The sequence below is a fragment of the Emydura macquarii genome, unplaced genomic scaffold (assembly GCF_026122565.2).
Source record: "Emydura macquarii macquarii isolate MOO-44397 ecotype Brisbane River unplaced genomic scaffold, CSIRO-AGI_Emac_v2 contig_374, whole genome shotgun sequence".
NCBI classification, from domain to species: domain Eukaryota; kingdom Metazoa; phylum Chordata; order Testudines; family Chelidae; genus Emydura; species Emydura macquarii.
The window spans coordinates 8,676,224-8,701,493 of record NW_027130511.1 but is presented as its reverse complement, the minus strand read 5'-3'; the positions used below and the strand labels follow the sequence as shown (position 1 = coordinate 8,701,493).

Sequence of the window (25,270 nt, the reverse complement as noted above, 5' to 3'; positions counted from 1 at the left end):
CAAAGGGATTTGGGGATTAGGGTGCACTTATTGTTAACCTGCTAGATGAAGGAAGGGCTAGCATAGCCCAGAGGAGACTGCTTGAGTGGCCAAAGGGCAGGCAGTGTCAGAAAGCTGCCACAAGGAAGATACCTTCTCACTGGAGGCAGGGGCTACAAGGTGACTCTCAGTCCTGGGTACCCCGAGGACTGTCACAATACATGCTACCTAAATTGTCAGTGATTTGGGCCCTTTCTTTATTTCTAGAAGCTAAGCAGAAAGTTTGATGGCTACAGCAACAAAATTATACAACTGTTTATATATATAAAATATGTGAAGTTATTATGACATTCATTATCTCCATCTTCAGTCCCACATCTGCTTTTAGACAAAACAGTTTATTAGATGTAAATATACCATACTAACAGCTAAGTAAATACAAAAAAAAGGAGAGAAAAGGTATGCTTTATTTGAGCTTCTGTTGGCCTGGATACAACCTCATTTAGATAAAAGAAAATCAAGAAAATAAAACTAAGAGCTATTGATTTCATCAAGTTTTACAGAATTTACAGACAAACAGGAGAAAACTCATGCCTATCTCACCAGCATATAATTGGATTTCTAGGTCAAAATTCTCTCTCTTCCTTCAGTCATTGCACAATCTGTTCTTATTATCCACTACCACATTTTATTTCTTTGCTTATCAAAATAGCATTAGCAATGTAAACATCTGTTCCATATGTAAACTTGTAAACAGTAAATGTGTATACATATTAATTTACCAAAAAAATCAAGCAAGAGCAGAGTATCACCAAATTTCTTACAATTATGGCATATAATGTATAATACTGTTTCATCAAAAATTCAACTTACTGAATTTATAACAAAAAGGAAGCAGAAACAGAAAAGCATATGTATGGTGCCACACATCAGAGTAATAACATTATACGGCTATAACAAAAAAAATCTATATATCTTAGGAAAAAAGTGTATTTTAATGGCTAAGACACATCAAGACTAATCTTGATTTCTAATCACTTCACAACTGTAGTGTAGGATTTTTCTTAGAACAAGCTAAAATGTACCAGATATTATTCTCCTTGACCTTGAGTATATTCATGTATGATAGTGTTTGATAATACTAACTCGAATAGGTACAATTACTGGCAGAGACATAACGTGGATTGTCAGGTTAACGCTTTGCACAAGAACTGATGTTTAAAAATTTTGTTCAAATTCTTTAAATGGAAAGGAGGAAAATAATCTGTTACCAAAAAAAACATAGATTTAATTAAAAAAAAAAAAAAACTAGGCAATGCTTGAAAAAGAATTTTTTTTCTAAATAATCACCACACAAACACAATTTATTATTGAAAAAATTAAATGTTCTGTGGACTAAGTCAGAAAGAGTGAATTTATATTATTTATTTTATATGATTTTTCTGTATCTTTGTTCACTTTTTGTTCAAAATTAATAAAAAGAAGTAGTCACAAGGCAATCTAGAAAGCCCGGTGCCACTATACACTTCCTTTGTAATGTTTAACATGTCTTTGTAGTGCAAAGCAGAGTCACATCTGCAACAATTTAAAAAAATAATCACATTTCAAAGTTATCATCAATGGTCTAAAAATAATATATATATATAAATCATGGTAACCAAAAAGACTTTGTTCTTTTTCCTCTAATTATATTCCATTCAAATATTTGCTGATGACAAATGCTTTCTAGAAAATTGCAACACTTTGGAATCTAGTTAGGCAGCTGTGCATATCACTGTGTTTTGTTTCCAGACACATTGAAAAGGGTAAAGGAAAAAGAAAGATGAAATGTAGTTCAGCTTGTCAATGTCTTTAATATGTTGCATCATTTTTAAGCAGCACTGGAAACGGCAAGTTTCTTCAGATGATCCATAAAGACTTGCAAGCTGACATCATCAGTCAAAATAGGTGCTCCAGATTCCTCCAAGAGAAAGTAAAAACAAGGAGAATTCATGAGATTATATTAATTATGAAGCAAGTGTAGTTGGAAACACAATTTTTAATGCACAGCATGTTCAGTAAAATAATCATTTAATATTTTTAAAAGTTTGAATTCTCTCCTTGGGCAAGAAGCAGCAACAGAATTATAAATAGCCTTGTTCAAGGGAACTTGCACTGAGGAGTCAGAGTGTGACTCACCACTCCACAACTTTTACATTGGAAGAGAGTTCAGTATCACATAATAATCCACCATTAATGTAGCTGAAGACCATCTAGAAAGTAGCTCAGTAGACAACAAATCAAATACTTTGTCTACTGAGAATTCTGGGGTCTGTAGTTTACCAATGGGAAAACTAGCAAGATTTCACTGTATGAAGTTGAGAAGCATATGAAAATTAGCTTTGTTTTTGCACAGACCAAACAAAGTTTTAATTTCTATTCATTTTAAATCCAATACTGCAGCATGCAAACATGAAAGATTTAAATTTTACACAGGCAACTATATTGATGTCAAGAAGTTAGGCATTAGTAGACTGATGACATTGCACATGGCTTTTTCTCCTAAAAATTGTAAAATGCCCAGTCGCCACCAAAGAAAGAGTATAATTGAAAGCAGTGACAAGCACAGCTAGATATTATCCTGTACCAAGTTCAAATTAATTACAATAATTTAAAGAGTAATTTAAAGATATACTTTCAAAGTAAATACAATGGAACTATCTATCTAAATTTTAAGTTATTTATTTTCTGAATAAGTTTTAAATACAGTAAATGCACATATAGGGCCAAAGTCTGAAAAATCTTCACTTACAGTATGATATTAAAGGGTAAATTATATGACTCATCACCTCCTGAAACACGACTTCAATGATGTGCAGGTGCCCTCTTTGGGCAATGTGGAGTACCAAATTGTATTGGTGACTTTCACCAAATCATGGCATCAGCCAGAATTACATGACACAACCCAAATAACTCAGGAAAAGATTAAGAGCAAAATTAGTTAAGTTTAAAATTGCAAAAAATGGCATATCATTTGATGATCTGTAAACTGACTACTTTATTTGGTTCAAATCTGTTTGCACAAGCTACTGAAAGCTAACTTTGTAGGAGTTCATGCAGAAATTATACAATACAATGCCAGTGGAAATGAGAAAAATTCTATTTTTACTTTGCAACCGAGTCTCTTTCAATAACATTGGCAGGGAAAGCTTACCTTTTCCTTGCTAAATAAAGAAGAGTAACTTGTACAGGCTGAAATACAGTTATTTATTTTTTAAATTGGGTCAAAATTTGTTTTTGGTTCCATTATAAATATGGAGAAATACTTTGACTTCTGATTAATGTTTTGGATTGAATATGCCCTTCATCAGACTACTTGGCAAGAGCTTCTGCTGTCTTGGTCTCAACAACAGAAGTGTGTACAAAAACCTAACATCAGTACATATTTGTTTGACAGTGCAACCAAGTTAGCATATAGGTGTATTTCTTTTCCTGTTATAAAGCTCAAAGCTGGAAGGCAGCGTAGGGGATTGGGATGCAGAGCTGTTATGGCTGCAGCAGAGTCAGGAAAGTGAATTGCTGTAGGCAGCCCTCCTTCCTGAATTTCTGCATATTTAATAAGCTTCCTTCCTGGACACAGCATTTCGTTTTAATTCTGGACATTATTGCCAAGATTCAAACCAATGTATATTTTTAAAGCTGGGAAACACTGAACACAGAAAAAAATATTCCTTCAAGCATATTCACCACTTGGATAAACTTAGCACAATGTTTTGTATGCTTACCTGTCCCCAGGCATACATGTTGTTGTGAGTCTGAGAGGGATTGACTTTGGAAAGCAGGAAGCGGGCCTTTGAAAACATAAACCAAAGGGAAAATAAATCACTAAATTTAAATTAAATTTAAAACAAAAGCAATTTTATAGCCATTGAATTTTACCTTTATCTGAAGCAAAGCATGCATGTTTGTCATTTTCTTAGCATTTTCTTCTTCTTTTTTTTTTTGGTAAAGTTAAGTTTTTGCAGGAAAAAGTAAGTAAGCACTAAGTGATGATAATGTGAACCAAAATTTAAAGATCCCTGGATTCCATAGCTACCCAACACACAAATACTTTGAGATGTTGACAACTTTCAAAGTTGTGGAAAATTAAAATAAAACAAAACAAACAAATGTAAATAATAGAATACTAAGAAAAATTAAAAAATCCAAAAGCTAATGTAAGAATATTAGTGTCTAAAAGGAGATTCAAACATTAAGTAATAAGTTATACTACATACTTATTTCTGTCAAAATTTCAACCTCCCGGTTGCTCAGGCAAGTCTTCACTGACGGCGGCAAATTCGCCACCGTCAGATCAATTTCTCTGAATCGACTGAGTGGTCAGTGAAGACCTGCTCAGTCAATCCGGAAATCAACACATTAAGACCACCTTCTCAAGTGGCATAGCACTGCGTTGATGGGAACGCAGTTCCCATCAGCGCAGTGCAGTGAAGACAGCGCACAGAACAGAAGCAGAGAAGTCAATGGGAGTTACGCAAGTTTTTTGTGTAGCTTGCTAACTCCGGTCGACTGCCGCTGAATCTCGGAGGTAAGTGTAGACAAGCCCTCAGTCACCATTTACAAACTATCCACTAAATTTATATTAATAATTAAATGAAAGTTTATAATATCTTTAATTTAGACATTACTGACACATCATTTCTTATATCTATGAACACAGTACACTGTACCTGGCTTCCTCCATGCTCTGTATCAATATACCGGGGCATTGGGAATCTGGAATGGAGAATTTCCTGGGCATCATCTATTGGAGCTTGTAACAGATGGTGAAAATTTTCATATTCTGGCATATCTTGGTAGCCTGACTTGCGCCACTGATCTATGGTCTAGAGAATAAAAAATTTAAAATACACCGATTATTATCGTCATCATTTGTTTGATCATAGTGCCTGGGATCCACAGCCATGACCAGGACAACATTGTGCTTAGGTGCCATACAAACACAAAACAAAAAAAGAGAGTCATTCAGTCTCACAATACCGTTGATATAAACAGGACTTTCAGTGAGGAATGTTCCAATGCTGACCTCCACTCCAGCATTCCTGCTCTCTTGCTAGACTTTGCTCCCTCCAGTTATTAATATATATTAATTTATAAAACGGATTCTCTGAACATAACAAGGTTCAACAAGATGTGTATGTAACAAAAGCAATAATATATTCTTTTACTCTTGTAGCCATTGTCCTAGCCCATGCTCTTCCCCACCTTTGTCTGTCAGTCTTAGCTGTGCTAAATTGTAAGCTTGTCAGGTCAGGGACCTGTCTTATTGCCTATAAACTGTCATGCACACCTAAGGCACAGTAGAAATAAATATTAGTAGGAATACTGTTTCCAAAAGTACAAAAAAACTTTTACTGTTCTACATAAAAAATTAGCAATTCTTTTAAAGAAGTGCATCCATGCTGATATTATCATGTGTTGAAGCAAATGAACCTTAACCCCCTTGAAAAACAGGATTTATAGTGGAAATAGTAAATATAGTAATAGCAGGTGCCACTATATAAAACCACATTAGGCCATAATCCTACAAACATTTACATACATGTTTAATTTTATCCATGCAAGTTGTTCCACCAGGTTCTACTTGTATACATACAGTCAAGTACTGTAGTAAATGCTTGCAGAATTAGGGGCTTAATTTGGTAACAGAACATTCCTACAAAAGCTGGGTGTATACATAAGAATTATTGGATCTTACCTCTCCATGATAAATAAGGATCTGGAAAAAGGTGTCCATAAGAAGAATGCGATCTGGCAAAATGCTGCTGCTATCGAGAAGAACAGGCTAAAATAAAGGAAACAAATTTCAGTTGAATATGCAGAACAGAGTAATCCAAGTATATTACAAGCCTCTTTGAACCTATCACCTGTTGCAGCATAGTTCCTGCATATGGCCACCCCTCGCCCTCCCCCTTATCCCTTTGTGCTAACACTCAACCCACGACCTGACCTTATTAGGGCGTAACCATGAAATCGGCTGTACCTTTGGCTCCCACGTCATATATGAGGAATGTAACTGACCACGGGAGACGAAACTCCCCAGCAACCAGGAAAACTGCAAGTGTCCCCCAGCCAATCCGGTGCTGGCACGAAGCCCATATCATATCCCTTGACCAATCAGTTAACCCTTCATGTCCCATTTAGTCCATAAAAAGGGGTCTTTCCCAAGCCCCCGCTGAGAGCCTCATCACAACCAGCCTGATCATCTGGTCCTGACTCTCCCGCTCCCATGTGCCCCTCCCCCCGAGCGCGAAACGTCTTTTTGCCGGCCGAATCGAATAATGCTGTGGATATTAGCCTGTGTGGTAAGGAGTTAACTATCAGTCTGTATTCTACAGCTGCGTTGTCTGTTTAACATTCCTTTGTATTAGTCTGTGCCTTAGAGTAAACTGCCCGTTTGTGTCTTGCAGTTCACTGTCTGTGTGAAATCTCTGTGTGTCTGTGTAAAAGCATTCTCTTGTAGTTAACTGCCCTCTGTGCCTTGCAGTTAACCGTCCGTGTAACCCTTTTCTGCGTCCTGCAACTAACTAATTGTCTGTGTAGCACAGTGGTAAGTGTCCCTGTCTGCTACGTGGGAGACCAGGGTTTGATGCCCGGGCAGGGAACCACTGTCTGTTTAGGTTTTTATAGTTAGTTGTCTGTTTAATACTTTCTTATATCAATTTATGTTTTGTGCTTAATTGTTTTTATATCCTTTTATATTAGTCTATATTTTATAGTTAATTGTTTGTTTAGACGAGTATAACTAGTTAAAGATCTATACTACTCCTGTTTTTATAATAAAACTCATTTATTTCCTAACTGACTCATTATTGACTCTGGGGGATCACTAACCTGTCGGAACATCACCAAATTTTAGAAAAATGCTTTTTTTTTAAATTACAACTAGAGTCCTTCTGAATTGTTACTTCTCAAAATTACATACCTATAACCCACATAACCTCATTCTAAAATTAGACTGCTTGAGTCTAAATACACAATATTTCATAAACATGTAATGTAAAGTAATAAATACAGAAGTCAAGAGCTGGGAGAATTCTTTCATCACTATGCCTTTGCCTTCTCTTTCAAACATCTCCATTTTATCAATACCATGTCACTACTTTAAAGATGCTTCAATGCATAAAAAATGGTCATCCTAGAATATATTTTCCTTAAAGTCTTGCCTTTGCAACTAGATAACGTTACTATAGTATTGTCTATGCTGACCTATAGTCTGTATATTGAATACCTAGGCATATATGAATTCTGAGGTACAATTACTTAAAAAGGCAACTGGAAAGCTTTTAAGGATGGCCACTGTATGTTGGTGACATGTGATGTAACAGGATACATCACAATGGAGATACCCAAAATATTAATTGTACAAAAAAACTGAAAGAAAATTGTGGCTAGACTGTAGTATGGAGAAGGCACATGAGAAGGCATGAAACCGTTACAACTTCAATTAAAACATGGGGCCAAATTCACTGCCAGTGTATCCAGGTGCAACTTCACTGATTTCAATGGGATTGCTTCACTCATTGGTGCTGAATTTGATTCAGAATTCCTCTAGATTACTAGCTCTCTGGGGCAGGGAATGTTTTATATCTGTTTCAAATTCACCTACACACATTAAATATTTTATTAAAATCATCCTAATATTATTCTCTATGTTTACAATGTTGGCAGAAAACTATTTGTTTCACTTGACAATTACCGTAGCATCTGGTAAATCCATTTAAAAACAGAATGCAGGCTATTCAGGATATGGGATCCGCTAATGGTTTGGTACCAATAAGTAGTAAAAGCTTTGGAAACTCACCTACATTATATCTAGACTATCTAGAATTCTTGCATATACAGAATTGGCTGTAATGTAACTAATAGGACTGCAATATGCAAATTAACTATGGTCAACTGTATGAGAATGGAGGGGTCAATTCTGGGTGAGATAAGTGGGGGACTATGACATTTCATAAACAGCCTTGAAACTTTGTTTTTCCTTGTAATTGTGTAAAATCGTTCAACCCTATTAAAAAGTAAAACCTGGGGGGAAAAATAGGTTTACACCATGCAGGAAATCCTGATGCCACTGAAAGGCAAAACTCCAATTTGACTTCAAAGGGGCCAGAATTTCATCCCATGTGTCTTGGTTTGGAATCTCATCATACAAAAAAGTGAGTTTTGCTCTCAAGGCTACTGTGCAACTATTAGATGTCATTGTTCATAAAGCTGACTTGCTAACAACTTTCTGTTTTATATAAAATACATTTTACACACACACACACACACACACACACACACACACACACACACACACACACACACACACACACTTTCACGGGTGATGATCCATAAAGTTATTTCAATATTTACATAAACATCCACAACACAGCGATGAATACAAAATCCCACATCTAGTGCCTGATGCCCTATAGTTGCATTAAACATGGTCATACCTCTGGAGGTCCACTGAAAGAATAGGCATAGAGGATTGGCTGAATCATGATAAGTGACTGGGTTAGATCTTGACGCATGAAATGATGACGATAGTATGAACTCTCATCAGGGCTGTTGTTAAAAACTTGCAAGAAAGGGGATCTCCTTAAGTGAAACATAAACTGCAAAACAAAAAGTCCAACAGGGTTGGACAAATAAAGTAGAAAAAGTCTGTTTCCAATAAAATTATCAAACTACCAGGTAGTGCAACATTAGAAATGTACCACTCACAAAACGGCATTTCAAATAATTTAACATTGCACCTTCTCTGAACATTTCTTTGTGAAAATAAAGTAAGATCACTCTCAAAATGGGTAGGCAAAAAAAGCAGTTTCTAGTAAGCTGAGAAATTAACATCTCTTCTCCCCCAATATTTAGACCTAAAATAAAATACCCTGATACTGTTAAAAATCTTTACTAAAATAGCATGTGTAAATTAACTGTACAGTTTTTAGGAGTTAGTGTACTATGTTTTAAATACAGAAACTGGGTAAAGAGTAGTTTCTATCAGAAGGAACACAATTATCATCAACTGAAATTTTGGACCTTTTCGTGCAAACTGGAAAGTACAAACCCCTTTATTGCTGAATCCATCTTTCTTCAATAATTTGTACCTTCAGTGAAGCCAGTTTACCCTTAAGGTGCTTTGAGGTCAATGGAAAGTCCAGATGCAACAGGGTTTAACAATGCTCTGGAAATGTTTATTTACTAACCGCACAAATCCTTTTAAGTTCAGCTGCATTAAACTAACAAAACATCAGTGAAGTGATTCCTCTCATCAGTTTGATATTCTTAAGTAGTTCAAGAAAGACATCGCCAGAGCAATCCTTTACAGCATGAAATTTAAAATATTTTGTGAATTTCTTTTTTAATAGCTGCCTCCAACATCCATTTAGTATTATCATTTGTATTACGGTAGTACCTAGAGGTCTTAGCTGAGAACAAGCCTCCATTATGCTATGCACTGTACAAACACTATAAAAAACAGTCCCCACCCTGAAGAGCCCTAAACAGACAAGACAGAAGGTAGGAGGGGAAACAGAGGCACAGAAAGGTGAAGTGGCTTGCCCAAGATCACACAGCAGGTCAGTGGCTGAGCTGGGAACAGAATCCAGGTCTTCTGATTCTGAGTCCCAATCCAATGTCCTATTCCCTCCACCACCTCCTAAATTCAAGCTTTTCTCCTAATCATTTACCCTTTTACTTTTAATACTTTCTTTCTACTCACCTGTGGATAAAGTGAGAAGGTTTCTGAAAATCTGAAGGAGCTTGGATCATCTTTGTGGTATTCTCCAAATTTCTGACACTGAAGGAAAAGAAAAATGAGTCCAAGTTAATATGGCAGCTTTGTTTATGCCATATTGTATTTTCAAATATTTAATTTCATTTTTATATAGATTTTTTTTTCCTTCCCCAATTTTCCTTTGCTGTATAAATGTGGTCCAGGATGAAACTTGATACAAATGCTCTTCTTGGCAAGTAATAATTTCTTTCCATATCAGGTTGTGGGATTAGTTTTTTACATCGCCAAACAGGAGTTACAAAATTAAATGTTCCCAGACAAAAATCATTAAGATAGTTAAAGTTGTAAATAAATATCACATACATGTGGGAGGCAAACTGAATAGAACATTGAATAAACTACTAGCCAAAATAATTTCACCTACCTCCAGTCACCGTACCATAAGACTGACATTACCAACAGACAGAGTTTAGGGTAGGTCTACACTAGAAGCATTACATCAGCCCAGCTGCATCACTGAAGTGCGTCTGGTAAACACGTTCTATGCCAATGGGAGATCGCTCACCCGTCAGTATAATTACTCCACCTCTGCAAGAGGCAGAAGCTATGTAGGCAATGAGCCCATGTGGATAGTGTTTAGGGTCACTGCAACTTGCACTGCTCAGGGGAGTGTCTTTTTCACACCCCTGAGCGACATAAGTTAGATCAACTTAAGCAGTAGTGTAGACCTGCCCTTAGAAAATTAACACACATTTTAGCTTTGGCAAAGCTCTTCTCTAAGGATGTATTTATTTGGTGCTTGCATAAGGAGTTAGTGAAGCTAGAAATAGCTTGTTTTTCTTTTCTCCCCACCTCCATCCCACTTTAAATTTCTACTCCCCAGAGCCGGATCTTTAATCTTATTTTAAATTTCTTGATACTTGGCAGCTTCATAGAAGTGACTCTGTGCTGACAGCTGAACACAGATATTTGTATACTAACTAAAATCACAACTACTTTAACTATTTAAATAGGAAATCTTGGTTAGTGGTGCATTCTTGGTGATGGTGATGATAAAGTATTCAGTCTCTCTGTATACAGTATTTACAGATTACCACTGGACACATGAATTATTTAACAAGTTAAGCTCGAAGACAAAACGCTGATTTAACACTTTTGGTATGGTCTTCTTACCAATCGTATCAGCTGTCTGTCCAGCCACCTAAGTACATCAGGTCCTTCTTCTGTCTCTGCCCTATAAACTGCCAATCTGGCCATAAGAATGGCAGCTGCCTCTTGGTCAAAAGAAGCAGCGATGTTTTGGATCTGTGTCTGAGCATCTGCCCAGCTGTAAAAGAAAAGCAATCATTTTTACCATATCTAAAGGAAAAACATCCAAACTCAAGATATTCTATTGAAATTAATGCAGATAACATAGCTGTACCAATTTCATAAAAGACAAATCCAGGTTGGAATTTAGTTCGGGTGGACTCTTTACTTCTCAATTGCCACTTCTCATTTTGGAATTCTCCTAATTTTGAATCAAAATGCAGCTCCATCCAGAAGTTAGACTTACTGGCCTGAAATTGCCAGGATCACCTCTGACGCCTTTTTAAAAAATTGGCATCACATTAGCTATCCTCCAGTCATCTGGTACAGAAGCTGATTTCAATGACAGGTTACATACCACAGTTAGTAGTTCTGTAATTTCACATTTGAGTTCCTTCAGAACTCTTGAGTGAACACCATCTGGTCCTGGTGACTTATTACTGTTTAATTTATCAGTTTGTTCCAAAACCTCCTCTAATGCCACCTCAATCTGGGACAGTTCCTCAGATATTTCACCTAAAAAGAAGGGCTCAGGTTTGGGAACCTTCCTCATATCCTCAGCTGTGAAGACCGATGCAAAGAATTCATTTAGATTCTCCGCAATAGCCTTATCTTCCTTCAGTGCTCCTTTAGCATCTCGATCGTCCAATGGCCGCACTGGTTGTTTAGTGGGCTTCCTGCTTCCGATGTATTTTAAAAAGTTTTTGCTGTTACTTTTTGAGTCTTTGGCTAGCTGTTCTTCAAATTCTTTTTTGGCCTTCCTAATTATATTTTTACACTTCACTTGCCAGAGTTTATGCTCCTTTCTATTTTTCTAAACATGATTTAACTTCCACTTTTTAAAGGATGCCTTTTTGCCTCTAACTGCTGCTTTTACTTTGCTGTTTAGCCACAGTGGCACTTTTATAGAAAACGTTAAACTGAAAATTAATCACACATTCTGATTCCTGCAATAATAATTTCCTTGTGCCCCGCACTCTGGGTCTTTGTGTCATTCTGTGCCCTAATTTTGGGCCCTTGCAGATTCCAAGGAATAAGTGGACTGTATGCATACATTGTTTGTTCTTCTATTGAGTACTGAGAAAATTTTAAATATAATGTAATAAGCATAAGAACCTGGGACTCACACTAACAGTGACTGCCAACACCTCCCTTGATAAGAGGAATCTACCACCAAATTAGGTATGCAATAGTCTGCCCAGTACTAAAGAAAACATCACTCAGTATTGCAAACTGCCTTCTTAATGTCAAACCTCCATTTTCTAAGCAAGCTAATTATGACACTAATTGAATGTATAAAGCTGCAAATGAGGATTTTGGTGATGGAGGAGCAGTTGTACATTACAACCCTCTGGACAGAGCTAACATTCATAGATCAGAAGGGACCATTATGATCATCTAGTCTGACTACCTGCATAACACAGGCCATAGAAATTCATGTGCAAGGACTTGGGTCATTTCAGGGCATTTCCATTCAGCCCCGCAGCTTCTTGGAAATAGAACACCTTATAGCTCTACATACAGAAGACATACATAGTGTCAGAGGCATGGTCTCACCCTGTGCACTGTAAATCCAAAAGCACTGAACTGGTTAAATAACTGAATAATATTATTTGAAATGCAACAGATGTGTACCACAGTATTTCTAAATTAATTCATAATTAAAGCTTACTTTCTGGCAACTGTGGTTACTCTGATACGTCTCTGTCCACTTGAATGCTGGTACTGAGTCACAAACTGGATTGCACCACGTCCACCTTGAGGAATTGGAGCATTGTGCTGTTTTAAAAAAACGAAGAATAAATTAACTGGAACAAAATCTCTAAGACTGTGCAACATAATCATCATATTAGAATTCCTATCACTGCCAAAATCCATTCTGAAATTACAAATTGTATGAAAAAAGCTACTTTAATAAATCTAATGTGCTCAGCAAATGTCTGGTGGATGAAAAACGTAAGTCAGTAAACTCACCGCCAATCATAAGCTACAGATTTAAGTCCAAAATTTGTCTAACTTTAAAATGAAAGTAATCTAATGGAGAAAGTGCTACATTACAAAAAACCACCATGACAGCTGCAAGGTCTTAAAAAGAGACACTGTGGATTTGAAAAATCACATTTTTGTATGATTGTTTTTTAGCCTACCAGTAATGCCCAAGATTACTATAATGGAAAGAAGTTAGTGAAAAAGCAATATGCTATTTTCCCTTTTGTTCATTTTGTATATTTGATAGCTTTTGGTGTATGGTCAATTTTGCTGTTTTAATGATAGCCTGTTTCACTTCCTATTCCATGCTCTGATATGATGACTTCACATCACACAGGTTAGGTGGGAGCAAGGGGGAAATCACATACACTTTTTCCAGATCTGGAAAAAGCGTGATTTGTTAACTCTCATGATTTTATTGGAAGTCTCACAACATATGGTGGTTTTACTTAAAGTCACATGTTCCAGGTTTATGTGATTACATGAAAATCTCAGCTAATTTAAAAAAAAAAAAAAAAAAAAAAAAAAAGATGCTTTTAAACCTCATGTTTACTGAAAAATGCTTGAAAAATGTGACCCAATTACACTGTAAAAGTTCAAAAACCAAATGGCAAAGAACCCAAACCGTTTTTTTTTAAATTCATTAATTTTAGCTAATCTTATGATTTTTTGGGATATGACTCATGATTTTTCTTTTAACATTTGGGATTGGCAATACTGAAGACTTCCTCCTCAATTTCCCAAGAGGAAACCATTGTAAAATACAGAATTTCAATATTATTTTAAAACTAGTTAAACTACCCAAATATTTGCATTCCTGAAAGATACAAGGAAGTCATCTTTAGTGTTGCTTGTAAATATTACTAATGTAAAGCACAGTATGGTGGATCGATGTCTGATATGAGCAACTTCTTAAAGGTATTGTATTCTCTAAGCTAAGGGTTCTATTGCCGTAAAAGAGTTAAAGCAATTCTATTTTTAAAATCCCAGAAGGATTAAAAACAACTGATAATAAAATAAACGCTGTATAATTATTTGTCATGGTCCCTTAAACCAGAAGTAGTTGAAATTGTTAGGCCCAATCCTAAATACTCCTTAATCAGGCAAAAGTCACTGCAAAAGGCTGCAGGATTGGGCCCTTACACAGAAGATATTAGTAGTCTGGAAATGTTTAAAGAATTATTGAGGAATATAAAATTCATAAAGATCAGCCATTCAGCATATGGATAGTGTATTAAAAAATACTGATCATTACTAAATAGTCACAGATAAGAAATTTGGGGACATATATTTCATAGGCATTGTGTGAAACTAATTGATTTCATTAGCAGGAAGCAGGACTTTTTAGTACAACCTACAATTACAGGCTAATGAAACCTGTATTAGTGAAAATGCTGAACAATAATTCACAGCATAGTGCCATAGGAACTGGAATACTGATGCAAATGGATATTTCAATGCCAGGTCAATAGAGTCACATTACTGTATATAAGTGAGTGATACACAGAGCTCTGTAAGCTCAAAAGCTTGTCTGTCTCATCAACAGGAGTTGATCCAATAAAAGATATTACCTCACCCATCTTGTCTCTCTAATATCCTGGGACCAACACGGCTACAACAATACTGCATAAAACTGGTTAAGAGTGACTCTCATATCTTTGGAACAAGTATCCATCGCTGTAGTCTTCAAATATGCCTAACAATAAGTTTCTTAAATTGTCATTTTTACACACTCTTCTTTGTAAGGCTGACTTTTAAAACTATGTTAGGGATTGTTAAATCACAAAGCAATAGATATGATTTATAAAAAATATATATATGTAAGTACAGCATGACTATTGGCTAACATCAATTATGTTCACTTTTCCCCGTTTCACTGTATCTTTTGGCATGCTGAACTCCTTTCATGACAATCATATTTCCTCACAAGTAGAAAAGGAATGCAATACAGCTGGTGCTGCAAACATCTGGGTATGTTTCAATTCAACTGTACAAAAGTACATATCATACCAGATATTCATTTATGCAGATTAAACATTAGAACATTAAAATTAAATTCAGTTGTGGGTGAAATGGGGAAAAAACACTGAAAACATCATATTCTGCAACTGTAAGGGAAAGAAATAGCAAACAGGTTGTATTTTCTACCAAACTAGGATTTCTCAAATACGCAGCAGTACAAACCTAACAGAAATAGAAGTGACCATAAATAGAAGGCTATCTTGTTAAATTTAAATGAAGCATAATTAATGCAATCTTGTCTGGAAAATTTTGAGCTATCTTTTACGATATATAATACCTCTAACATACTATACATTTCTTGGGGGTGGCTGTCATACAAAAATTCGCAAAAAGGAAGGCAAATTATATCTAATTCATCTTAATGAAGGTAGATATCACCCTAATTTTAAAAAAATAGAGGCTTAACATTGTATTTATAAGACACCCATGCTGAAGGATCCCCAGAGTGCTTTACCAACTATACATGAATCACCACCTACCATTGACTTGCAGCTACAAATGAGATAGAATGATGAAGCTGTTTAATACTGTAAAGCAATATTATGCAATAGTTTCAGAAAGAAAGTGAAGAATAACGTATCCAACTGCAAATGCAGAAAGATGAAGTGGGTAGAACGTAGTTACACTAATAATTATGTAGAACATTGACACTTCTTGCAAGATTGTAAAATAATTTAGCTCCACAGGAACTTTAATAAGTAAATCTAAAGCAGGGGTGTCAAACATACTGCCCACCAACCTTTTTGGTCCGGCCCCTGGGGGCAGCATGCGCTGCCGCGAGATCTCAGTGTTGTACTCTATGGCGCCAGATCTTGCAGCATCACGCACTGCCTCCAGAGAGTATGACGCCGTGAGATCTTGCGGCATTGTGCGCTGCCGCCAGAGAGTACAACACCACGAGATCTCACAGCATTGTGCACTGCCACCAGAGAGTACGACGCCAAGAGATCTCGCAGCGCCGCGCGCTGCCACGAAATCTGTGTACTCTGGCAGCGCATGGAGTGCTGCGTACACAAGACACAGCGTTCCAAAAGTGCCTAGTATTTCAATTTATGGTATGTATGGCCCACTTGAAGTACATTTAATTCAAATCTGGCCCACCATAGCAAATGAGCTTGACACCCCTGATCTAAAGTAAATATAAATCATCAGTTACTGAGCAAGTTTATTTTCAATTTTTATTTCACAAAAACTGACTGTCATATCTACTCTTTCAATGCTTATAATCACTTACTGAATCTAAAATATTTTCATATCTTCTCACTTGAACTAATAAAGTTTTTAAAATGAGGATTGCTATAAGTCTTGCTGAGAACTATTTTGCATCTATGTTCTCTCCTGTAGTATCTGCGTGCAAGACAGAGATTGTCATGTTTGAAATTTTTGTCACAATTTCTTGAGGAAACCTAGCCTCCTCCCTCTGCTGAGGGGAACAGAATAAAACTTATGTTTTCTTCCATTCAAGTAGTTCTTATTAATCCATAACACTTCCAATAATTAACAATTTAAATATGCTTCAAGAATAACAAGTGCAAATTTTGAAACCCCTATACAGCCTGAAAGAATAACCAGCAGTTTGTTAGTAGGCTAGAATTTCATATAAAGGATCACATTTTCAAAGTTACGTGGGGCAGCCATTTGTGTGCACCTAATTTACACATGTAAATCAGATGTTTGCTCATGCAGATGGCAAGTAATTGGCCAAATATGTACAGAAATCCCTGATTTGTATGCATACATCAAATATTTGTTTATGTCAGGCACATGCAAATAGATGTGCCTACATTTTAAGGTCTGATCCATAACATTCAATTTGACAGCCAAAACAATCCATATTTTAAAAGAGAAATAGACTACAGAAAAATACATTCAATTATTACTAAAGGACTATATTAGTTTCCAAACTCTCAACATCTATTTGGTAATGCAGAGCTATTTATCCATTACAATTGCAGTTTGTTACATATGGGTATTTTGAGTCAATATTATTGAGGATTTTAAAGAGAACATTGTACTTTTGCCTATTAAAAGAAATAACGAATTATTTTTCTCTCTTCTCAGGAAGTACAGTATAGATTTATCTGCAAATTGAAATAAGTCTTTATCCACCTGGAACAGAACCCTTTACCTTCACCTAAAGAGAGAGACAAACCTAAAATATCAATAATTTATTTCAGGAAGTGCCACTTTGATTTCTGTTCAGACATGAAGAAACATGTTAATATTCAGTGTACTGGAAAATCAAAACCTAGAACTGCTGAATTCAATCAAACAGTGCATATTAAAGAGTGTTTACAGTAGTCTGAAAACTTGCTAAAAAACATTTATAAAGATCAGTGATTTGTAAATTTATTTTTTTTTAAACTAATTTGAAGAAAAATGCACAAAAATGCAAAGCTGCAAATTTATATATCTGGTTAAAAGTAATGTATACTGTAACTAGCCCATTTTTCCTCCAACTACAGTATACCAATTGCTCTCTCATCACCAGGTTATCTGTTTATTGAAGCTTAAGTGGCAATCCTTACAATTTATTAGGGTTTTTAATATATATAAAAAGTAAACATTTTACAGCTAATGAACACTCATTTGTTTTTCCATCTTCTGATATGTCATTCAATAAATGGATCACTGCTTGAGTATGTAACATAACATTTATAAACAAAATCAACTCATCATATTGTGTGGATACCAATTTAAAAACTGTTGACTGAGACTGGTAATAGACTGTGTGCCTGTGGGAATGGTTGAGGAAGTGGTAAAAATGAAATACAGCATTCAAGATTTACATAAAAATCAAACTACTGTGTTCTGAGTTTATTACAAGTGGAGTGCAACTTCTCTTACCTGATTGACCACCTCAAAATACAGCGCAAGTGTTGTACTGGGGTTAAGGCCACAGATCTTCCATTGACATGTGCCTCCTGTTCCTATCTCCTGTAAATCAATTGTATATAATGCTTTTAAAAACAGGAATGTTGTTGTTGTTCATTAATATACGTATAGAGCTATTAAAAATGCTGCAGTTGCTGCATCTGATCACACAGTTTTCCACTATTTCTTCTCTGTTATGGATCCTCAAGGCGCCTCTGCGAGCTACTACAGGCAGAGAGGTGATTGTGTAAAGGAGGTTCTTGAGGTTTGACAGAAGCTTCCACTGGGTCACAAACTCCTATATATTAGCTACTTATTTAACTTCCTAAACTTTGGAGTTCCCCTCTTCATTTGTTCTGTACTTATTTTTGCTAAATTTGTAGTTGGGCTGGGCATGCTTATACGTTTTTTACAATATTATGTCATCTTGATGGAGTATCATATATTGATGCAACGTCACGATACAACATAAATGGGTCATGGAATATAGGGTTTCATGGAACTGTTGCAGAGAGCAGAGAACACAGTGAAAAAACATCATCACTGTTGTCCATCCAAAAACAGAGAATTAAGATACATCCAAAATATTTTTAAAAACCTAACCACTTAAAATTCACCAGACTCTGTATATAACTCTCTGAGGACTGAGGCATGAGTCAGGAACTTATCTGAAAAACTGTTCATGAAATTTTTAAAATGCTGATAATGATTTATACAGGAGTTTTGATCCAATAATTTAGTAGTAACAGTACATTCCTCTACAAATCCAGAAAACCTAGGTTTTATTTTCTAGCAATTCAAAATTCTACCCACTTACAACAAACATAACTTACATTTTCTGACACACAAGGTCCTTTGGAATTGAGAGAGATACAGGGTCCAATAGCTCCTGAAATCTTGATTTCTCTTGAGGTCTTTATATTTAAAAGAAAAACGTAACATATTGAGCTATGCTCACTCAGACATTCAACATTCTGTTGAAGACATGCTACCAAGGATTCTCCCTAGTCACAGTTGATCCCAGGTTTCTGAGCCATACATAAGCAACAATACAGAAAGGGGGAAACAAGCTCTAAGGGGTACCAAACAATCATTTGGTGTTTAGCCTTCCCCTACAGCAGACCACACGTCTCTTTCATTTGAGTTAAAATTTACTTCATGCTTGCTCATATTAGCATACCTAGATATTATTTTGTGTTTTCTAATATATAATAAAATCTCTCAGACATTATCAATGTATATATCTGAATTTAGGATACAGGCTTTATTTTCCATTGGTTCCTATCCTCTGCTGTACAGGTGCAATGCTAGCAGGAAGGTTGGGAAGAAAGAATGTAGAAAAGCCTCTCATCCCAGTGCTGGCAACGGAAAAGGATCTCTCCTTAATGCCCAAAATGTGCTAGGAGGAATAACTACCATGCATGCCCAAAGACTATAGCCCCCAATGAGATCTGTTGCACTAGATACATGTAGTCTCAGTTGACTAGCATGTATGTGGAATTAAGGATTGTTTTGCCCAAATAAGAGAAATAGGGTCCCAAGCATTCTTGGCTCAAGACCTTTTTTTAATGGTAAAGTAATAAATCCTTAAAAATAAAAATTTCAAGTGAAATGGTTACTGAACCTCTACTACAAGCAATGCAAACATCACTAGAATTGATTTGTTAGAACTTCTGAATTTCTAACACGTGCATGAGTTTCAGTGTGACCACCACTGCAGTGGTATCTAACAGGGAGTGGAAGGAGGGAATACAACACCAGACCCTAATAATATTCATATTAAGTTTTGACTCTTACCTTTATTTCTAAAGTGCCACCAAATCCCATTTTAAATTGCCCTTGTATATCTTTGGTAAATACTCTCTGAAAGGTTTGTTTGAATAAGGATGTATTGAAAGAGTCCCCCATTACCATGTAGCCTCTGGATGAAAGATAAAAAAAAACCCAACATAAAACACAAAGAAACACAACTAGACTGGACTACTTATTATGCATTCATAGCAAACAGGGAATACTTAAATTACCTGTCAAAGAACTATCTAAGGGTATGTGTACACTGCAATTAGACACCTGTGGCTGGCCTGTGCCAGCTGACTTGGGCTCATGGCGCTCAGGTTGTGGGGCTGTTTAATCGTAGCATAGACTTCCCTGCAGGTCCCAGAGTCCAGTCTCCAGCCTGAGCTGGGAAGTCTACACTGCAGCTGAACAGCCCTGCAGCCTAAGCTCCGTGAGCCTGACTCAGCGGGCATGGGCCAGCCGCAGGTTTTCTAATTGCAATGCAGACATACCCTAAGAGTTTAAAGTAAAAACAGTTCAATATGAAATCTCTGAAACATTTCTTTTTAAAAACCATCTTAACAGGGGCTACTTTCAATTATCACATCATAAAGCACAATGGGGAACCTTGTAGACAGGGTTTTTTACAAGATCAGCACGTCAAAGTCATCAGGATCTTAATATAAAACAAAAATTTCAACTGGAGAAAACATTATACTGGACTTTATCATTACAGCTAGTTTTTAACCCTGCCTTGTGGCGATGCAGCGTTGATTAACTTATCCTAATATTCTGATATTTTCCCAAATCATTATGCCTCTCTCAGATAAGCATTTATTTCAACCTGAATCTATTCTCATAAAACAATTGTATGTGTGAACTCAGCATTGCTCTTTGAAGGGGAAATTACTGTGATTGCCATTCAATCTCGAACTACTTGTACTGAATAGGGAGGTATTTTTAAATCTGATTAGTATTTAAGGAATAAGAGTGTAAGACACCATTCATGTTTATCCCAAATAGTGCTCACAGTGTGCAAATATAAGGCATCCATGTTTTAAATAGTATATTTGATAACAAGTTTTGTGTTAAGTTCTGCCCTCATAAATTAACAAGATTCTTGTAGTGGGTCTTCAGGAGTTATATAAATATGGAAAGGATAACAACTACAGGGACCAGCTCAGAAACAGAAACCCCATGCCTAGTAGGCAACACAGTAGCAGACAGTGAGAGAAGTAGACAAACAGGACCTCAAGGCTGGTATTGCTAGAGGGGGCCAATGTGGGATGGGGCATTGCAAAAAGAGATGAAGGAAGGGACAGAATTACATAGCGCTTTGACTCCAAGTACAAGAATCTTGAACTTGATGTGACACAGGAACAGGAGCTTGTAGTGGAATTTTAATAGGGGTTTAACATGGTCACATTACAGGCATGGAAAATAATCTTAGCAGCAGAATCTTCTGACTGTAGACAGGTAATATGAGAGTCAAGGAAGCCACAAAGCAGGTTACAGTAATCAAGAGGGAAAAATATAAAAGCCTGATGGAATTTTAGCTGTAGGGAATGAAATAAAAGATTAATCATAGAGAAGTTGTGGAGGAAGAAGAGGCAGGAATTAGACATGGGACGGCAGTGCAGACAGAGGAGTCAAAGATTAACCTCATTCAATGGCCATGAGTGACAGAAAGGGTGAGGGTGGTGTCAACAGTGAGAGAGAATTGGGGAGAGCAGAGAGTTTCACTGGAAAGATCAGTGTTTATTTTGGTCATGTTAAGCTTTACTGGGGATGACATCCAATGATGTCAGAGATATGACTGAATAAATGGAGGCAACTCAGGAGTGAAGAATTTGAATCATCAACACAGAAACTGTAGTTGAAACTGCATGAGTGAATCAGACTGCCCAGAGAAAGAATAAGCACGAAGATGAAAGGTCCAAGGACATCCCCAATGTATGATATCCTCAGGGGGAGGAAGAAAGAGAAGAATTACAACAACAGCCTATCCCTTCTCCCCTCCAAAAATAACACTCAGATCCACAGAGAAGGAGTAGAATCAGAAGAGGGCAGTATTGTGAAACATGAAGGAAGGCAAGATACACTATGGGTTATACCCTACTTGAGTAAGGCAGCAGAGAGGTCCAGGATGATAAGGATGGAGTAAAGACCTGGAGATTTGGTCAAGAAGAGGACTGTTCGAAACCTTGATTAAAGTGGTTTCAGCAGAGTGAAATGAGAGGAAGCCAGACTACAGAAGATACAAGATCTAACATGCTGTTCTGAAAAATCCTACTTTATTACCCAACACATGGTCAACAGTAAAGAGAATGTTTTCAGGGAGGTCAAGAACACACTATAAACAACACATCATGCAGCAAGTTATGAATTTTAAAGAGATACAAGACACTCAAAAAATGACATCTAGGCAAGTACGGTTTCCCTCTCGATCAAAGGAGGAAAAGGAAGAACATAAACATAAAAGAAATAAAAGATCACTGTGAAAAAGGTGTGCCTAAGCATTATTGAAACCCAAGATATATATATATGGAAAGAAAAAATAAATTATTTGGCAAAAGCACATAAGCTAAATATTTTTTATATATATATATATATATATATATATACACACACACATATCGATTTATAATATATAAATATTTTAAAAAGAAAATGCATCTTCATACACTACTTTAAACAAAATTAGACACATACCCGGTATAGTTGGGACAGCACTTCATCTCCAGAAGACCAGTCTGATCTAATGCACATGCATATATGTCAATAACATGACCAGTTGTAGCAGCACGATTAGCCAGAGCTTCATAATGCTAAATGCAAGATTAAAATGCATTTATAACAATACGCAAACTGAACTCTCCACACCTTTAATATTCAAACCTATGCACTCAGAATTCTTGTACAACAGCTAAATTAGATTTTATCCATATTATACTCCAATATTGGCTAAAAGGAGTTTGTTTTTTTTAGAAGTAAAAACTAGGTAAGAAAGATCTAGAACTTTTAATGACTATGCCCTACTTTTCCCAGCCAGCATAAAAGATAACTTGTGGTAGACTGATCAAGGAGGTGCTCTACTTAAAAATCAATGTTACCGTTCTAACTCACTATGCATTAAGGAGCTGATACAACACCTACTGAAGTCAGTGGAAACACTCCCATTAACTTCAATGGGAGTTGAATCAGGTTCTCACCCAGTTTACTGAAATTCCTTATGAAATTTTGGAAGAGATGTAGTTATTCAGGGAAGGTTCAACAATAATCAAAATGTGTGCAGGTTCTATATCACTTTATACATATACTAATATTAACCATCTTATTCTAATTATCTGTCAAATAATAAAATGTGCCTCTCTCTTCCCTATATATTGGTAAGTCTTACCTTAGTAGCCTTTTTAACATATTTGGCATTGTCTTTTTCAATGTCGTGCCATGACCTTATAGGTAACTTCAGTTCATCACCTACAACCATCCCAGGTCCTTGAGTACCTGGCCCTCCAATGAACATCATTATATGTGCACCAGTGTTAGGGAAAGTACACTGTGGGACAAAAAGAAAATCTCAGAGAGCAATACTTTTTGCTTTAAACATTACATAACATTAATATATGAATATGATTATGAATAATATAATTCATATTATATTATAATAATTAATTGTATTAATTATAATTCATGAATATGTCTATTGTATTGCTTGGACTGAAGTAAACAATTAGAATTTCCTTTTCAAAATTCTGAGTAGTATTTTAATTTTAAAATATCATTCTTGCCTCACTAAAACTAGCTTTATTACTTTTAAGATAGTTCTGTATATATTTGAGGTCAGAGTCTCAGCTGGTCACCACTCTACCAATTTCAACTGAGCTAAGACAATTTACACAAATAGAAGATCTGGTCCATGGTATTTTGGGTATTTCACTTTCCCTATTAATTATTATGAGAAACAACTGAATGGGGAGGGGGAGAAGATCTTTATTTTTAAGATTTTATCTGCTTCCTTATTCTCTACCTGAAATCACATTGCGACATTACATTAACTTGTTACTAAAATGGTTGTCATCCTCAAGAAAATGACTTTCTATGGAAAATAAACTGCAGAAATAATTGGAATCATCATACAAAACATCCTGTTTCCATGCAAGTGTCTTGGGAGATAAAAATAAGGGAGGGGCAAATATTAGATCTTGGCAGAATTATTCTAAATAGAATGTTTTTTCAGTTGATGTTTATGCCTCTGTAAAACTAGTGTCTAGAAAACAAGTAGCTAGTTTCTACTGGAGCGGTATTCACCACACAACTGGAAGTCTTGCTGGCAGTCTCAGCACAGAACTGAATGGGCATGGAGACTGAACTAGTTTCTCCCCCTTACAGATGGACCCTTCTGGAAATGGCAGAAAAGCAAGGAGAAGCTTGCAGTTTGTTGGCCAATCTCAACCTCTTCTGTGGCTAACCAGAGGACTTGGTTGCCAGAGCTACCAACCTGGCAATTTTCACGAGAACTGAATTCACTTATTTTTAAATTAAAGTTTGTTCCACATGGTATCAATACATCTTTAACAACATAAAGAGGAACAATAAAAGTTAAAAGGATCCTTAACCTCAAGGTGCCACAGACTAATCTCAAAAATGGATTTTCATGATAGAAGAAAACATGAAAGTTCCCTCAATCCTTTTCAGCTAAGTAGGGATATAAAATACACTCACTCAACTTTCTGCTATGATCTTTTTAAAAAAACCATCAAATACATACATGCACATGAAACATCTCAGTTAAACTCAACCAAAATGAGACCCTTCCCATGTTGTGCTGATTAGTTGGGGAGGGGAAAAAAACCACATAATAAATTAATCTTCTAGGTTATTCCTGTAATAAAAGACAACCTTTAAAGGTAAGTAAAATTATGTAAATTAAATCCCATTAACAAAGAAAGAGCACAAGGGGAGGAGAGAATACAGGCAAGATTTCACAGGCCCAGCAGAGAACCATCAGCATCTTGACAAGCTGCCTTCACTACTTTAACTAATATCACCCAAACATATGACTACAAAGGCTGCAAAGTAAGGTTACAGGTAGAGAAGGCTGCACTGTTTAGAGACTCAAAGGAAGGAGCTAAGACAAGTATGCTGCCACGATATCATTGGTTTTCAATATCCAAAGCAAAGGGACTATCCAATTCTTAAAGGGAAGGGAATGGGAAGAATGGACAACTGGCTAAGTGTTAAAAACTGAAGAAAACAGTGTTAAATAGTAAAGAGTTAAAAACAAAAAAAGTCACAAAAATCAAAATGGGAAAGAGTTAAACTAGGAAGGGGGTAAAAAAATCAGAAATTAAGAAAAAGGCTAAGAAAAATTACAAAACAGTGAAGAACTGAGCAAAAATAGACATTAAAAGAAAAATATTTATAACTTAAGTAGCAGAGTCAAAGCAAACAGGTATGGTTTAAACAACTAAAAGACAAAGGGTAATAAAGATAACTGGGAAAATTAGGCAAGAACTATTTTTAAAAATCTTGGGCTGCATCCCATTTCCTTCTCCC

The 25,270-nt window shown here is 36.1% G+C and overlaps 1 protein-coding gene across 1 annotated transcript in view; it reads right to left on the bottom strand.

The window, feature by feature from the left end:
- Positions 1 to 427: 427 nt before the first annotated feature.
- SEC23A (SEC23 homolog A, COPII coat complex component) overlaps positions 428 to 25,270 on the bottom strand; it is a 38,446-nt gene continuing 13,603 nt past the window's right edge. Inside the window, exons 8-20 of the mRNA XM_067533817.1 lie at positions 23,112 to 23,270; positions 22,424 to 22,539; positions 19,733 to 19,856; positions 18,769 to 18,849; positions 17,909 to 17,998; positions 12,723 to 12,829; positions 10,916 to 11,069; positions 9,728 to 9,805; positions 8,460 to 8,621; positions 5,717 to 5,803; positions 4,689 to 4,844; positions 3,744 to 3,809; positions 428 to 1,939 (exon numbers count right to left, since the gene is read on the bottom strand). Of these exons, the coding sequence (XP_067389918.1) occupies positions 1,850 to 1,939; positions 3,744 to 3,809; positions 4,689 to 4,844; positions 5,717 to 5,803; positions 8,460 to 8,621; positions 9,728 to 9,805; positions 10,916 to 11,069; positions 12,723 to 12,829; positions 17,909 to 17,998; positions 18,769 to 18,849; positions 19,733 to 19,856; positions 22,424 to 22,539; positions 23,112 to 23,270 (1,470 nt within the window). The 3' untranslated portion in view covers positions 428 to 1,849. The remainder of the gene's footprint in view (positions 1,940 to 3,743; positions 3,810 to 4,688; positions 4,845 to 5,716; positions 5,804 to 8,459; positions 8,622 to 9,727; positions 9,806 to 10,915; positions 11,070 to 12,722; positions 12,830 to 17,908; positions 17,999 to 18,768; positions 18,850 to 19,732; positions 19,857 to 22,423; positions 22,540 to 23,111; positions 23,271 to 25,270) is intronic.